We start from the raw sequence: 16,712 nt of genomic DNA on the forward strand, positions 1-16,712 counted from the left end.
ACCAAAAGGAAAGGTTTCTACAAAAGTTCATATTAAATATAAACCATAAGACCTTGAAATGGATTATTGAGGAAAGAAGTTAAACTTCCTATTTCTTTATGTATCAATATTCTTTGACACTCCATTATATTTGTAGAAAACTTTATTATCTGGAGATTTCATCTAAAAGTTATTCTTTTCATTAGTTTAAAATTTTTATGTATTTCCTCAAATGCATTAAGAAATTTGGTGACTATTATTTTATTGTATTTTATTTGTAAGAATTTTGTGTATTGCTACAAAATGGTAGTGACTTTTTTACATTGCTACAAAATAGTAGTTAAGGATACTAGCAAAATCATAAAAGATTAATGTTGTAGTTAGGTCAACAAATATTTATTGAATGCCTACTATGTGCCCCCACTGTGTAAACAAGGATCATGAAAGACACTGTAGAGTAAATTTAATAGAGAAGCAATACAAAGTAATAATGACAAATGAGGGGGAGCATGATGAGGCAGCCATGAAAAATGTCATTGCAATGTATTATTGTGGGGAGCTATTTTATGGGGAAAAAAGTCTATCTAAAATTCAGAGCAAAAATGATCAGAGCTTAAGTATCTTTCTTATTTGTGTTTGTGTGTGTATTTCTTTTTAAGATCAGGACTTATGCAAACTCTACTGTATCGCAGAAGGATTTGATTTCTTCTTTTCTTTGTCAAATAAAGTCAAAGATGGGACTCCATGCTCGGAGGATAGCCGTAATGTTTGTATAGATGGGATATGTGAGGTAATAATGATCCTTCATTCGTTCAACAAATGTCTCCAGACAGTCTGCTATGTGCCAGGCACCCTGTAGGGGTAGAAAGGCCAGACTTAGAAGACAAGCCCCTTCCCTCCCCGCACAGCCCGGTGGGGGAGAGAGCCGGGAGCACACACGTTGCTGACACACCCCGTTGTTCCGGTGGAGGTGTGTGCAGGGAATGAGGAGAGGGGAAGAGCCCTTTCCCTCTCAGATGTGGGTCTGGAACACTTGCAAGGCTCCTGGGACAAGGGAGCACCCGCATCTGAGCTAGACCTCAAAGAGGGAGCTGGAAGAGGGACACTGGGGAAGGAGAGAGGGAATGTCGCGGTGCCAGAGGCATGGGTTGGTAGGAGCTGATGCCATCAGCAGAATACCCGGAAGGCAGGCAGGGGCCTGGTTTGCTCAGGGAGGTGCATGAGGTGAGAAGCGGCTCCCCAAGGGACACCCGCTGCCAGGATGAGGAGTTGGGGTTTTTATCCTTGTGTCCACCTAGATCAGACATTGGGTGTGGGGACATGGGAGCCACAGGGTCAGGTCACAGTTTCTGGGCGGTAGCGTGGAGAGTCAGTGAAGGCAGGAATGGCTGAGAGCCCAGGCCCCTTTGCAACGCCTGCCGTGGTCTCAGCAACTTCCTGCAGCAGTAACTTCCCCTCGGAATGGCAGGTGGAAAAGGTTGGAGGCTCAGTAAGCACCACATGACGAGCTTGTCGCCATTGGCAGAGACAAGGTGTGGAAAGAATTTTATTATCAAAGGTGTTACCAGATCAGATGCATTGCATGAAAACAATGGGTTTTTAGTAAAGTTAATATCATATTCCGTGGAGTACAAAGACCTCCGTTTCAGTTGTAGCTTCCTCTGAGTTCTGTGCCCATGGTAGAGTTGGATAATGCACTGAGAGCCTTAGCGCAGCAGTTTTAATGCATGATAAGGAGACTAGATGATTCCATTAAGAACTCTTTCAGCTGTAACACGCTCAATTGTGTCTAATTATTAATTGATTTGTTAAATATTTTATCATATTTAGGTATTCTTAATGATACAGTGTCACAATCTCTTATTTGTAACTAAAATCCAAACAACTGAAATCCAAAAAGCTGTGAAAGTTTTTTGGGACCTTAACTTGCTTGGTGACAAAACCTGCCTTGAACTGATGTGAAACTATTGATCATTTTTATTCATTCTGCTTAGTGTATATGTATGCTTTTTGCTATAGAAACGTTAATGTGTTTATTATGGGATTCTGCCCTAGGCCCTCTGGGACTCTCATATGCATTATATGCGTGATACCTGTTACCTGTCTTAAATTCTAAAAACACTCAGTTCTGAAATGCATCTGGCCTTAAGGATTTCAAGCGAGGGCTTGTGGACTATAGTTCTTTTGTTTCTGAATAGATTTTTTATGTAGACAGTCTATTCTCTTTGTTAGGAAATGGAAAGCAAACAAGCATCATAGAAGTTATAACGAGTGCCTGAAGTTCTAAGGCATTGGACGAACATGCCCTTTGCGTAGTTACTACTGAGGGGAATTTCCTATGTCTTCTGTTCCTTCTCTGTCATTGCACAGACTATTCAAAAGCACAATGGCATACTTAATGGAACCTTGTGTAGACACGTTGCTTGTCATTGAACTAAGCCCTTTATGTCAGTCTGAAATTCGCCTGTGTCTCCAACATGACGACTGTAGGTTTAATCTAGGGCTCGAGATACTGCGTTGTGTAACAATACTGAGCGGGACAGGTTCTGATTCCCATTAAAGAGCTTCCTACTTTGGATATGAAGAGTAGCATTGCAGTCCCACTGGGCACATATTGGGTATCCAATAAATGTTTGTTAACTACCCTGAGTTGGTGAAATTTTCGGCCCTAGTAGGGAGGAGGTTTCTTGCCAGAGATGGGTGACATTGGTGCTTGTGTTGTCCTTTCTTTCATGAATGACATGTGACCTTGTGGGTCCTCCAGAGAGTTGGATGTGACAATGTCCTTGGGTCTGATGCTGTTGAAGATGCCTGCGGGATCTGCAGGGGGAATAACTCAGACTGCACGATTCACAGGGGGCTCTACACCAAGCTCCACCACACCAACCGTGAGTACTTCGAGCTGCCTGCAAGGCTTGGGCAAGGGAGAGTTTCACCGGAGCTTCTTAGTGGGAGGAGCTTGGGGTGACAGTGGAGACAGCAGGTGGTCAGAGTTCTCAATAGCCTTCCCTTGGCTCATTTCCTGCCTCAGGTAGCTCTGTGCTTCTCAAACCTTTTGCTTTGATTGGAAGTGGTTACTTGAATTAAAATCGTTCTTAAGAATAGTGAAAATCACAAGAGCTCTGCTCCAGTTAATGAAAAGAGGTCACTTATAGGTCTGATGTAACTGATTGCCAAAACAGATCTTCCCCTAGTTCCAAATGTGGATTCTCAAGTTTTGGTTACTGAGAACTGAAGTTGCTAAGGGATTTTGCATTGGCATGATCGAATGAAATACTGTATTTCCCTTGTTTCCTTCACCTAGAGTATTATCACATGGTCACCATCCCTCCTGGAGCCCGGAGTATTCGCATCTATGAAATGAACGTATCCACCTCCTACATTTCTGTGCGCAATGCCCTCAAAAGATACTACCTGAACGGACACTGGACCGTGGACCGACCTGGGCGATACAAGTTTTCTGGCACTGCCTTTGACTACAGACGGTCCTATAACGAGCCCGAGAACTTAATCTCTCCTGGACCAACCAACGAGACGCTGATTGTGGAGGTAGAGACCAGCCTCTTCATTTTAGGGCTTGGATTTGGGGATCTTCTGGTGTTGTAATAGGTCCATGGCTGTTGGCATAATTTTAAGTACATAGAAGAATGTTTACAGTTATCACAAACAAGAGTAATCCATCCACAGGCTGAATGGGGCAGTAGACTTGTTTTGATTATCTTTCATTTTTTGATATATGATTAAGTTTATATTTATGTACTCACATGTGTTCCTGTTTGGGGTTATTTGTCAGTCAGTTTCTGCAGTCTTCTCTCCGGTCAGCTCTGTGTCTGTGAGAGATAAACGCATATTTTTTTGTGGTGGGGGGCTCTCCTCTGCCTGCGCTTGGGGTGGGTCAGTATTCTGCTGCTGTGTCCCGCGACAGTAGGGACAGACAACAGCCAGAGGAGGTTCCTTCCTGTGTCACAGTGTTAGCCTTTGCTAGCCACAGCCCAGCAGACACACCAACCCCGTGCCCTCCTGACCCAAGCCCTTCTGGTTTCCACCCATGAATGCAGCGCTCTCAAAACACAGTCAGGCTTCTCTGGCAGCACTGTCTATCCCTTGTGACTGGGAAGGTGGCAGTGGCAGGCTGTGGATGTGCTGACTCCTGACCTTGTCATATTTCTGTGCACAGTAAGGAAAAGCACTTGGTTCGGAAGTTGCCCCATCAACCCTCACCTTGCTATGGAGGTGGTAGCCACCCAGACGCCCCCGCCTGCTCTCTGGGACTGTCAGCCCTGTCCTATCCTCTTGTGTCTTCCTGAGAGATGCTTCACCAGGTGATCTGGTGTGGCTTAGTTGCGGGGCAGCTGCAGCATCTTAGTTCCTGCCTCCATCTTCCTCCTTCCACCCCTGTGTAGATGTATTCATCCTGAATTCTTTTGATAGTGTCCCTCCCACCATCTAAGGCTGATAGCTTTAATAATCAGAGAGTAGGAGAGGTGGGCCCGTGTTGACAATGAGTGGAGGCTTGTTAGTAAACAGTTCTTGATAGGAGAAGAGTTGCAAAGGCTCAGAACATCAAGGATGGAGAGCATCTCAGTGGCCTTGCAGTGCAGCCACCTGTCCTGGGCTTGTACCTGTCCCACCAGCTCCGCACCAACTAAGACTAGAGCTGTGTCATCAGCCAGGGGTGGAGCATGGTGCCAGGGGAGTCAGGGAAGGGCACCTTAGCCTCACATCAAGGACAGCAAAGACTCTAAGACCTAGGCATGGAATTTGTATCAACAGGTTAACAGTGAGGTTTCCAAAAAATCCTTCTCAACTGAGATCTAGGGATCTGATAGATTGTGAGAGAAATGATAACTGGTCCACATGATTGGGTTTCAAGCCAGGAGTCCAAATCCAATCCCACGCCCTAAACTGTGACTCGCAGGGATGCCAGTTCTGAGTGATCTTGTTTAGTAACAAAATATCTTTTCCCTGGACTTAAAGGGCACCTGCCAGTAGGCAAAAGTCCCCCTCGTCTCTCAGAGTAGAAAGTGCGCTAATCGAGCTTTGATCAGGTGTGGATGGTATCTATTTAAGTGTTCTGGGTCATTTGGAACCCACTAGAAAGTGCAACAGCTCTTAGTAGGTGTCACTTTCTGATTCTGTCAGATGCAGAGGATTTGCAGGGGTCCCAAAGAAATGCATACCTAGGATCTTTCGTTAGTTTGCAAGGGGTTTAGTATTTTGTATGGAGGAACACACTAAATGAAAGGTGAGAGAGAATGTCTAGATGTTTTGCTGGATTTGCTTGAGTCTAGATGAGAGTGCTATTTCTATTTAGAAAGTTGATGGAAATTTTAGAGGATGGGCTGGGTTTATGTTACCATCATAACCAACTTTTTGTCAGTATTGTTGTTTTAAATAGTTTAAACCAAATTAGCATGTATTTACTGGTCTCACATTAATTCGTTTTATTTTTCTCCTTTCCTATTTCATAGCTTCTGTTTCAGGGAAGGAACCCGGGCGTTGCCTGGGAGTACTCGGTACCTCAGGTGGAGGCTGAGAAGAAGCCCATCGCCCCGCCCAGCTACACATGGGCCGTCCTGCGCTCTGAATGCTCCGTCTCCTGCGGAGGAGGTAGGTACTGCCCCTACTGCCCCTGGAGGTGGGCACATTGGTGCCCATGCACATTCAGGCTGAAGGCTGCCCTGCACTGGTCTTTGTGGAGTCCTAACAAGGCTTCTCTGTGAGGGTGACAGTAACATTCCCAAAGACGGAGTGGGAAAGGGTAGCCCTGAGTGTCACTTGCAAGCCTGAGCTACCTTCTCCCACTCTGGCATATGGCTTTGAGGAAGTCATTTGTATTTGTGCCTGGTTTTCACCTCATTTAAAATTTTTTAAAAGAATAATTTTGTTACTTGAGATTATTCAAATGAAAGTCACTGTAGTTATTAGACATATCATGTTGGTGATGAGAAATAGAAACTCATGAGGAAAATACAGTGATATAGAGTGAATTTTTTTTTTAACTAACTAATATTTTTCAAAGAATTTACTGGGAAGACATCTGCCTTCAAGTCATATGCTCAAATTCACCCAGAAAATGTAAGAATTTTATGAAAGTTGCAGTGAGAATGTCAAGAAAACCATGTTAAAAAGAACTTCACATGAAAATAGGAGGCTTTGTTGTCTTAATATTATAAAAGTTTTAAGTTCGTGTTTAAATTGGTAAAGCTGGTTCTACTAAAATAAAATTTTAGCTAGGGCCAATATGTACGGTCTGATGAAGGGCAGTGAGTAAATGTTTGCAAATTTAAAAACAAAATAGTAAATTCTATCTGGATATTTATAAAACAGACAAGCTTCCATCTGGACAAGTGGATTTCAGCTTTGTACGTTCCAGGTTTTAATAATTAAGAAGTCAATTTAGATAATACATATGTAAGTGAGAACTCGCATAAAGAAAGAATGTAATGAATGAGGAAAGAAAAAATAAAAATGAATTCATATGTTCTTAATAGTTGCTCTAAATAAGTGCAATGAAGAAAATAAAGGAAAGCAGAAAGATTAACAAAAAAACTTTAATTAGTCCTAAAGATTAACACTATGTGCTTGACGTATGTTATTCTTACCAGTACGAACTAAGAATAAACTATTTAAATCATGGACTCTAGGAAAGCTAATGATTCTGACATCAAAAACTTCTTGAGGAAAAATATGATTCCCTTCTGCACGGAAGGCTAGCGAGCTAATACCTCCAGTGGCAGCGAAAGACGTTTGCAGCATCCTTCACCGCCATGTGGCCCACGTGAGCCACCATCTTGCTTCAGTCAGAAAACTGTAATGTGTGGGCTTCTCTGTGGTTCTGTCTCTTCCTGTTTAGGATCATCTTATAAATAGTGTTTGATTAGAATAATAATTGAATCTTAAAGCTTTATATTTGTGTAAGGACATGATGAATTTCAGAACTCTGTCTTATACATTTTCATTTGGTGAAGAAAGCGTATGAATTACATGGAAATGTCTGAAAAGGATGGCCAGTAAATAATTATATTCATTGCAACAGTTTCATCTGTGTCTTCCCTTTGAGAGTTGAGCATTCAGAGCAACTCTTGGTTTTCTCAGCTGCTACCAAGTTACTTGTCTCATTGTCCTGAAAGACACTGAATGGATGATCAGTGTACTTGCAAATCACTTAATTATCCCTAAGGAATAACTCTCACATTGAGAGTTCCTGGAGAAAATCAACCCCAAATCCACTCCCTAATCATTTTGCTAAAGAATTGCAGTATAGAGTCAGTGAATGTGTTGCTTGTTTTCAATTTTGATGGAAATTTTCTGGGAAATTAGGGTTTCTCAATTCAACAGCTGGATGAAGTGCTGCAAGATGTCTGTGTTTTACCCCCTCCTGTAGGCTACAGCTCCTCTGGGAAACCTGACCTGCTTTGTAGGTCCAAAGACTCAGCACCTCATCAAGCCGCCCTCACTGGCCGTGTGCACATGATCAGGAAGTGCGTGTGCGTCTTAAAATGGTCATCCTGCGCAGCTTCAAGTATACCGGCCCCTCCTCTGTTTTTGTAGACACATAAAGGCATAGCCTCACTCTCCTGTTCTCTCTCCTTCCTCCCTTAGTATTCCCAGGAATTTATTTCATTTATTTCCTGTACAAGCAAGACGAAAGTAAGAAACACATCGTTACCATGTACTGAGCACCTATGTGTTTTCCCATACAACATCTTGTGGAAACCCTTGACAGAGTTAGGAGTAGACAGACCACAGGCTTGGAGGCAGCTGATCAGGCTCAAGCCTTGGCTTCCACAGGGTGTGTTCCTTAGAATCTTTGAAACAGCCCCCTGTCTGTGAAGTCTAAAGACTTTATGAACATCAATGCCTGTAAGCAATCATTTTTATCATCACAGAGGTCTCCGTAATATTGTCCCTCATTCTATTGAAATTATAGGCTCAACAGTTTTGGGAATTGCCTGAGATAGCCCAGCAGGAAACTGGGTTCAAACAAGTTTACTGACTCCTGTGCCCGAGTCTCCCCACCACAGACAAACTCCCACTGAGCACGTTTCTGGTGGGTTGGTTCACATTCTGTAACAAAGATGATTCTACTAGGGGCTATAATATGTTCTTCAACTTCCCATCTTCCTTTCGTAATATAGTGTTACTTATTACTGGGAGTCGTAGTCCCATGAATGTAAGACTGAAACATCAGCAACTGGGAGGCAACCACACATGCAGACGATGCCTAAGTTTCACGGCCGCTCAGGGTTAGGGCTGATCTTGTTCAGCTCTGGTATTCAATTTCTCTTTGATCTATGTTTGGTGGGCTTGCCATATTTCCCCCTATAGTCTCAAATCACATAGTTATTCACCGAGTGTTAATTACTGTGATTTATTTTGAAGCAAGGGCTTTTATTTCCCCAGACTTAATTTCCCATCGTAAGGGGTTATCTTCATTAAACAGTTGATCACAACTTACTCTCTCTGCCTCTCTGAACTTTGGGAGTTTCAGGATTTGGTGCTATCTGGTGATACCGATCTTTTAGAACTAAATCCTTGGTTAGTTTAAGTTTATAAAATGCTTCATTAGTTCTATTGTGTTGGAGCCTTCTAAAGGTTACATCAGGTTATTTAAATTATGTGTTATCTGAAAATAGCATATTTAACTGCTTAAATGATTAACACTGGAGAGTGAAAATCCAAAATGAATATCATTCTCACTTTTTCAGTTTTATAAAAGAATAACTGACTTCACCAATGAGTCCGATAGAAATAGCATTTCACTACTAATTTCTTAATGAAATTAAGTGCATCCCCTGACAATTCTTGACCTAATTCCCAAGGGAAAAGGGAAAGTATAGACATCATTTTCATTTTTTCTGCATATTTTATATTTTTAAGATTTCTATTCCATGAACTTCCCAATATGCTGGATTTGAAACTTTTAAACCATTCTTTTATTAGCTATCGTTTTGTGAATTTAAGGGTCTACAAGGGACAGTTAGGGAACTAATGAACCGGAAGAAGACAGAACATTTCCTCCACCTCTCGCTTCATTCTAGAAACATTACGAGCATCAGTAGAAGAGGGATAATTCTTTCTGATTGAAAGAGATTTCATTTCCTTGTCTCTTATAATGGGCCTATCTCTCCACAGGGAGTCGCTTCCTGACAGGTGGGTTCAGGCAGGTAGTGTCTTCTGTCTCCCTTTCTGACAGCTGCTTCTGTTCCTTTTTCCTCTCCTCTCACTTTCATGGCGTAATCACAATGTTATTTCAATACCCTGCCTAGTTGTGCCCTGCAGGGCTCTCACGAGTGTCTGGGGCATTGGTGATGGGACTGAAGACTCGAACAGGGAGACACACTGCGAACTGCGTCAGGACTGGAGCAGCCGATTGTGCTGTCTCTGAGACGAGACCCTGTGACGTGATAGGGACCGCACTAGACTCTCATCTACCTTGTAAAGGCATTGACCTTTTCTCAAAATTACATATGTTCTTGTCCTTAAAAGTCAGCATTTATGATTCAGTTGGTCTAGTGTATTCCAAAAGACTAATCTTCAACCTCTGATTTACTTCCAAATAAAATACTTACTGAATGTTGGCTTATAGTTATGTTTCAAACTCTCCAATATGCATCATGCAATGTCCAAGGAGGATGCCTTTTTTCTTCAAATGAAAATACTCATCGAATTCACAATTAAAGTTCCTCAGACAAATCTTAAAACCGGCTTGTAAACTAACCTCTCCTGTATTTTTCCAATTAAATTCTCACCATCTACAAATATGTCTAGGGCTCAAGCTTTAATGCATTTAGGGATTAGGATTGGAGATATGGTTGAAATCATTAGTAACTTTGCCCTTATTTTGTTGATGTCAAAGCATTCATTCATTCATTCATTTGTTCAATCAGCAAATGCTCGTACATTTGGATTTGAACTTCAAACTTCTTAAAGCCACCTGGGGAAAGGCAAGAGCCTTGGCTTGGTTCCTTCTGTGTCTAAATTGAGCAATGAAATAGCAAAGTAGTTGGTGCTTTACGTGAAAATCATTCCATGACTTTTTAGCATTATAGCTAATTGAGATACTGCACATCTGTATATCTCAGCCAAGGCATTGAGTTCTTCAGTCTAGCTCTTCTTTCTTAAATGTGTGTGAGGCACTACACTGAATTCTGAGTTTATAAAGAAAAATGACGTGGTCCTGTTATCAAAAACATGGGCAATCTGGAGCGAGGAGTTGCCTGTGTGCCCTGCGTATCGATGCAAGGTTGTAAAGCGCGTGTGCGGGAAGAGCGATGAGGACTCAGAGAGAACGCCAGGGCCGCGGCGCAGAAAGGGCACAGTTCAGCTGCACTTTGGGTGTCCATCTTCCTCCGGGTCACATCGCTGAGAGAGCTTTTGAAGAGCAAAGGCACTTTTTGGTTCCTGTTACTCATCTAGTTGGCTAAAATCTCTAGATCTTTTTCACAGGAACTGCTTCAAATTAGGTCTTCCCCATCCTTCTTTTGTGGTAGAATATTCTGACTCTCAGAGGGAGTGTGCATCTCTGTCTTTTAAACTTTACTTAAAGGGTTAGATCCCAGAGATCAACTTGAAATGATTCTTGTTCTTTTCTCCCTTCCTTGGGTCATCTTTGAGTTGATCTACTAAAAATGCCTTCTGTGATTTGTCCAAGTCAGTATAAATTACAGAATGCATTACCCCTCCAAGCCCCTTCCCCCAAAAAAGCAGAGGAGAGAAAAAAACAGTTTGTCTTCTAGGAGGAAGCATATTCTTCAGGGGCCTGGGCCGTGTGCTCAGAGGTCCAGGGTGAGGCAAGGAAGCTACCTCTTCCCAAGGAGCAGGAATACTTCCACATTCGCAGAATCTCTCAACTTTCCACAAACCTCCCCTCTGCAGGGGTGTTGGGGTCCCTCCCACGTTTCCATCTTGTGGCCACAACCCGCTCCTCTCCGCCCCCAAGCTGTGGGCTCCACTGTGCGTGAGGCTTCAGATCTGCAAACCTGAAACCTTAAAAATGGGTCATGCCTGCCTACATCCAGATGATGGGCGACGTGGCCCTCTGCCATTTTTGACAGGTCAAGGCTGTCAGGCAAACTGGATAGTGGAGACAGTTCCCTGTTAAGCAGAGTGTCCACTTATGATGAGACAAGTCACAGCCATCCATAAATGAATGTCACCACGCCCTCTGAGCTCTGGTGCACATTAGGATGCCATATGCTCGCAGAGATTGTGCCAAGACAAAGCTGTCACTTAAATACACCTGGGAATCATTCAGAATTTGAACAGCCCCAAGGAATACACCCCCTCTGGTTTCCTAGAGCTGTCTTCCCTCTCCCTATTTCAAGTTCTATAATGCTCACGCATAAACCCTCAATAATACAACTAGCACGTTCCATAGAAACAACGCGTGCTTCTCACTGGAGCTCATGCATTCATTCATTTTTGAAATATTTTCCAGTTTTCTTTGTAGTTTTGCTTATGGGATTGGTTTGATTTTTTTTTCTTCTCTTTTACTAAATAAGGATAAAGCTTTTGGCACCAGCTGGAATTCATTCTATAGTTAGAATTATGGAAAACTTAGAGATTCTTTGATAGAAATCATAGTCTTTCAGACTGAATACTCTTGTTCCAGATACTTGGGAAAAATATAAAGATTCTTAAGTGGTTTCCAAAGAACTGGCCAGGGCTGGTTTCTGTAAAAAGATAAAAGTAGTTCTGAGCTCATTGCTCAGTAAACTCACCGCTTCTGTGGTCAGGACTCATCTTCCTGTAGTTAATGGGTTGTTCTCTCTGACTTTCTTACTTTATCCTTTGAATTTTATACTCTTTCTCTCTCTTATCTACTAATATGGATCATTTTAGAAAATTGGCCAGTATGATTCTGGCACAACCATGGATCATATGATTTTTCTTTCTGAAAAAGTTAAGTGATTATAAGCACTGTTGAAAAATTGCTTCACAGATGCGCCATTAGTCAGAGAAATAATACCCGAATCTCCACAAATATTTAGCTAAATGGCTTAGGCACCCCCATTCCATCACATGAACTCGTCTGAAAACACAATTATCCACAGACTGGTGCAAAAATAGACCTTGGAAAACCTAAATACCATTGGACATATGGCCATCTATATATATTTTATTTTCTCAGAATATTCAGACATTTGAAATCAAAGGAAGAAATATTTAAATTTATTTTATGTCTATTATTGTTTATATGGATTGCTGTATTAGGCTTCTCCACAGAAACAGAACCAAAAGGAAATATCTATCTATCTGTATGTCTATCTATTTACCTACCTACATACATAGAGAGAAAGAAATTTATTAGGAGAGATTGGCTCACATGATTATGGGATCTGTAAGTCTCACTATCTACTGCCTGCAAGCTAAAGAACTAGAAAAACAAGAATTGTAATTCCATCGAAGTGGGAAGGTGAGGGGTGGCAGAGCATGGTCTAAGTCCGGAGTCTGAAGGCCCGAGGACCAGGAGCATTGATGTCGCGTACAAGAACTCAGTACTGTAGGTTTAAGTAGATGAACCCAAGATCATGAGCATGCAAATTATATGCACATTGTGAGCAAAAATCTCTTGATTAAAGACTCAAGAAAAACACTTTGTGCAAAAACTTAAGTGTAGTTTCTTTTGCTTAAATTTTAGTTCTTGCCATTTTTCCAACATGTGAGGTAACCGGATGGTCAAAACATGGGTCAGCACAGTGCTCTGATAGACAACAGAAAAGCAGGAGTTTGTGAGAAGATTTGGAGAGAAATCCTGAAGGGGGACTACTCCGATAGGAGCCATACAGAAATTAAGGGACAAAATCAGGAATGATGGAAGAAGAAGTTTAAATGTTCTTGGCCAGCCCATGAGCTCAGATTTTCAAGTCCTTAAACCAAAGACCTTCTGATCTCTTGTGAGTCCCCGTAGCCCGGATTGAGTGTGAAAAACACTTCTGTAAAGTGTAACCCAAACCTGCCCACTAGTAGTCCAACTATGTAATAGCTGTTTGTGCCCCAAGAGGTCAGGTGTGAGTGTCGGGGCCCAGGCCCAGGGAGCAGGACGCTGACGCAGTGGATGGCGTGGTAGAGGGGTGTGATTTGGGACTGACTTCCCCTCTGCCTGCTGCTGAGGAAGGAATTTAAACAGGTTCACTACCCCATTTCTTCAGTGTGTGCGTGTGCCCATGTGCTTAGGCACACACATGTGTTTTTTAAGGGAGTCCTCTAAGGTCCTTTCCAGTTTGATGTTCTGTGATCCTTGTCAGTCATAAATATACAAGATGGATCAAAAGAAAAACCGAATGTCAGCTGTTCCCTTAGCCACTGGCTCCTCCCTCCCTCCATTGACCCCTTTGGGCTTTCAGATGCTGTGCCCTCTGGGGACAGATGAGTAGTGAGGGGAAGGACAGGCCAGAGCAGCAGCTGGACAAACTGCCAGCAACTGGGAACATCTGGAGAAGTCAGCCCCTCCTGCCCAGCATCCTTAAGCCAAGCCTCCAGGGTGTCCTCAAGGCAGGGTGTCCACCTTCAAGAAGGCCCAAATTTGTAAGAGTCAGGATTATTTTTCATTACAAATTTCATAAATAAATAAAAAATAGAGAAGACAAATGGTCCCCATAACACCCTCCTTGACCCAATGTAAGCATTTTAGTGTACCCCGACTCACCTCTCCCTACATGCATGGTTCTAAATGTGTGTGCCCTCCTTTAGAAGGGTCTTGATGGTCAGCTTTTTGTATGTCGTTACATAATTTGTATTCTTCATTCACAAAGAGTTCCTCCTTATGTATGCCAGTGAATAACCCACTTTTAATGTGGGCAATTCACATTCTTGAGCATTCATACTTGCAACAGACAATAAACAATGAATGCTTCCATACCCCAAAGAAATTTCCTTAGAAATTGCAAATACTGGTTCCACTTTTATGGAGAGTATTTCAAAGAGGTGGTTCCTAAGAGTCTAAAACCTATGAGAGAAAACAAAGTTATTATTATCATTTTGTCAGAACAAACGAGCATAACCTGAGCTAGCCTGGTATCAACTGTTTTTACTCGCAGCACTTGTGACACCAAACGTGTGGGGTTTCCTGCATGGACTGTTCTCTAACTCTCCAGGTACCAGTTGGGTGTCCTACAATTCAGTTCAAATCTGATACTAACTACCTGAAGTTAGTGCCAGAATCCAGGATTTAAGGGCTCAGTCTCCCAAGACTGCTGTCACTTCAGATGCCAGGATCAAGTCTTGGATCCCCAGGGTACCATATTTCTGTCCCATTTGGCTACAAAGGCAGGGGGGTCCTACAGCCCTCCTCTTTCAGGTTTGGTAACTTACTACAATGGCTCGTAGGACTCAAGAAGCCACTTTGTTTACGATTATAGGTTTATTTAAAAAGATGTAAATGAACAGCCAGACGAAGATGTACATAGGTCTTGAGATCCCAAAGGGTCCCAAAGCATCCCAAGCACAGGAGCTCTTTCCCCATGGAATTGGGGTACACCACCCTCCTGGCATGCGGGTGTGTTTGCCAACTAGGAAGCTCTCTGAACCCTATAATTTAGAAGTTTTTGTGGAGGTTTAATTACATAGGCATGACTGATTAAATCCTTGGCCATTGATGATTGGCTCAATCTCGAGCTCATCTCCCCTCTCCCCTCTCAGGATGTTGGTGATTGGAGCAGAGTGATGGGGGCTGAAAATTCCAACTCACTAATTATACCTCAGTCTTTCCAGCAACCAGCCCATCCTGAAGCTATCCAGGGCCTCCCAGCTACTAGTCACCTCATTAGCATATGAAGGTAGTCCTAATACTCCAGAGATTCCAGGGGCTTCAGGAGCTGTGTGTACTAGTCACACCTCAGTAAACTGCCTAGAACAATGCTTCTCAAAGCACAGTCTCTGGTCCAACAGCATCAGCTGCACCTGGGCATTTGTTAGAAATGCAAATTCTTACCCAACCACAGACCTGCTGCTGCAGAAACACTACAAGTGGAGCCCAGCATTCTGTGTTTTAAGTAACAAGCCCTTCCAGGGCATGCTGATACATACTCACATTTGAGAACCACTGACCCAAGAAATCCAGAGAAGTGAGTATGTGGGTCTGGTTTAAAGGGATGAGAAGAAACGTGCTGGGGAAGCCCTGGGACACAGCAGTGGAGGACAGCATTCCAGGATGGGAGGACAGCAAATGCATGGGCCAGGGAGTTGGAAGATAGGAGAAGGCTGCAGGGTGGTGTCACAGCATCATTCAGCTGGGAGGGCAAAGCTGGGAAGTCCAGAGTTCAAAAAAATAGACTTTTAACCCAGGAGTGGCAGGAATGTGTGCATGTATGTGCTTTTCCTTTGAAAAAGAATATTCATTTACGGGAGGATAGAAGCAGATCTATTATGGAAGAAGAGTGCTGCTTTTTCCTCCCGAGGGAAACTATTGCAAGCCCTTGATCATAAAGCCTGTGTCTATGCCATGCATGGTGTGGCAGTTCACTGTGAAGTGCACTGTGCATCCAGTCAGGCTGAATGCACGTCCTCTGTCGGCATCTCTGAGCAAGACCCTAGGGCCACTTAGGCTTCTGTAGATTTGACATTTGCCCTCATCTCCCACAGGAGGACCTGCTGGGCCTGTTGGTTTGAGGTCTGGGCTCCTGAGCTGGATTTCTCTGTCCACCTCATTTGCACCCGTGTTGCTGGCCACTCCCTCCCAAAGACTGGGTGGGGCAGCCTTTCCCTGCCTCCATCACACCTGCCCAGCTGGAACGTGGACCCACAAAGGCCAGTCACCAAACCAACCTTTGATGTTCCTAAATCCTTCTATTAGAACAAGTGTTAGGCTGCAGACTTACCAGAGCACTAGAAATACTCATTTTCATCACCTTTCTGTTGCCTCAAGGGATTGAGGTGCATCTTCAATGGATGCCAACTTGACTTTCTTATTTTTAGTCTTTAGTGGCAATATGTGTGACCCAATCTTATTCTTTCATAGAAATATTCTTCAAGGTGTTTCATATGTTTAAGTAAATTTCCTTACATTTCTACAGAATATTTATCAAAGTCATATTTTTAAATAAACCATTCCTGATCAGACATCATTAAAATAGAGAAGAAATAGTTGAAAAATTTGCATTAAGGGAACACCAAATGGAAACCACTTACCTTGACTAAGTACATGATTATGTCAAGTTAACAGAGAGGTGAACTGTTATACAAAACCGCGAGGGTCCTGTGTAATCTCTGCTTCACCTTTATCAATGCTCCGAGGGCCAAACCCCAGGAAGTGGATGGCCTGGGGCTCAGACCCACAAGTGTGCACTGCAATTCCCTGCTTTGGGACTAAGGAGTGCTGTCCACATCTTGACTCATAAGAAAACTGATTCTCTAAAAAATGTAACTTTCCCTCCTGAGTGGCCTTACTCCTTTTTTTAAAAAATTATTTATTTATTTATTTTTATTTCAGGGTATTATGAGGGTACAAACATTTTGGTTACATTTTATGTCTCTGCTTCACCCAAGTGAGGGTTAGAGGCATGCCCTTCCCCCTACAATACTCACCATGTCCTCTAGTTGTGAGTTTACCTCCCCATCCCCCTAATCCCTGGAGAATATTACTGCCATGTGAGCACCATAGAGGACAAGCGTTGAAAGGTGAACTTTCCCTGCCAGGGAGTTAACCTCCTAAAATGCTGCAGAAGGAAACAGTGTGGAACTGGCGCAGGAGGATCACTCGGTGACACAGAGAAGGACGCGAAAGGACA

The 16,712-nt window shown here is 42.9% G+C and overlaps 1 protein-coding gene across 1 annotated transcript in view; it reads left to right on the top strand.

Annotated features, from left to right (window-relative positions):
* Positions 1 to 16,712, top strand: part of ADAMTS16 (ADAM metallopeptidase with thrombospondin type 1 motif, 16) — a 137,502-nt gene that overhangs the window by 84,088 nt on the left and 36,702 nt on the right. Inside the window, exons 13-16 of the mRNA XM_012651848.1 lie at positions 639 to 769; positions 2,744 to 2,867; positions 3,284 to 3,528; positions 5,451 to 5,589. Coding sequence (XP_012507302.1) covers positions 639 to 769; positions 2,744 to 2,867; positions 3,284 to 3,528; positions 5,451 to 5,589 — 639 coding nt within the window. The remainder of the gene's footprint in view (positions 1 to 638; positions 770 to 2,743; positions 2,868 to 3,283; positions 3,529 to 5,450; positions 5,590 to 16,712) is intronic.

The sequence above is a fragment of the Propithecus coquereli genome, unplaced genomic scaffold, assembly GCF_000956105.1.
Source record: "Propithecus coquereli isolate 6110/MARCELLA unplaced genomic scaffold, Pcoq_1.0 Scaffold371, whole genome shotgun sequence".
In the NCBI taxonomy this organism is placed as follows: Eukaryota; Metazoa; Chordata; class Mammalia; order Primates; family Indriidae; genus Propithecus; species Propithecus coquereli.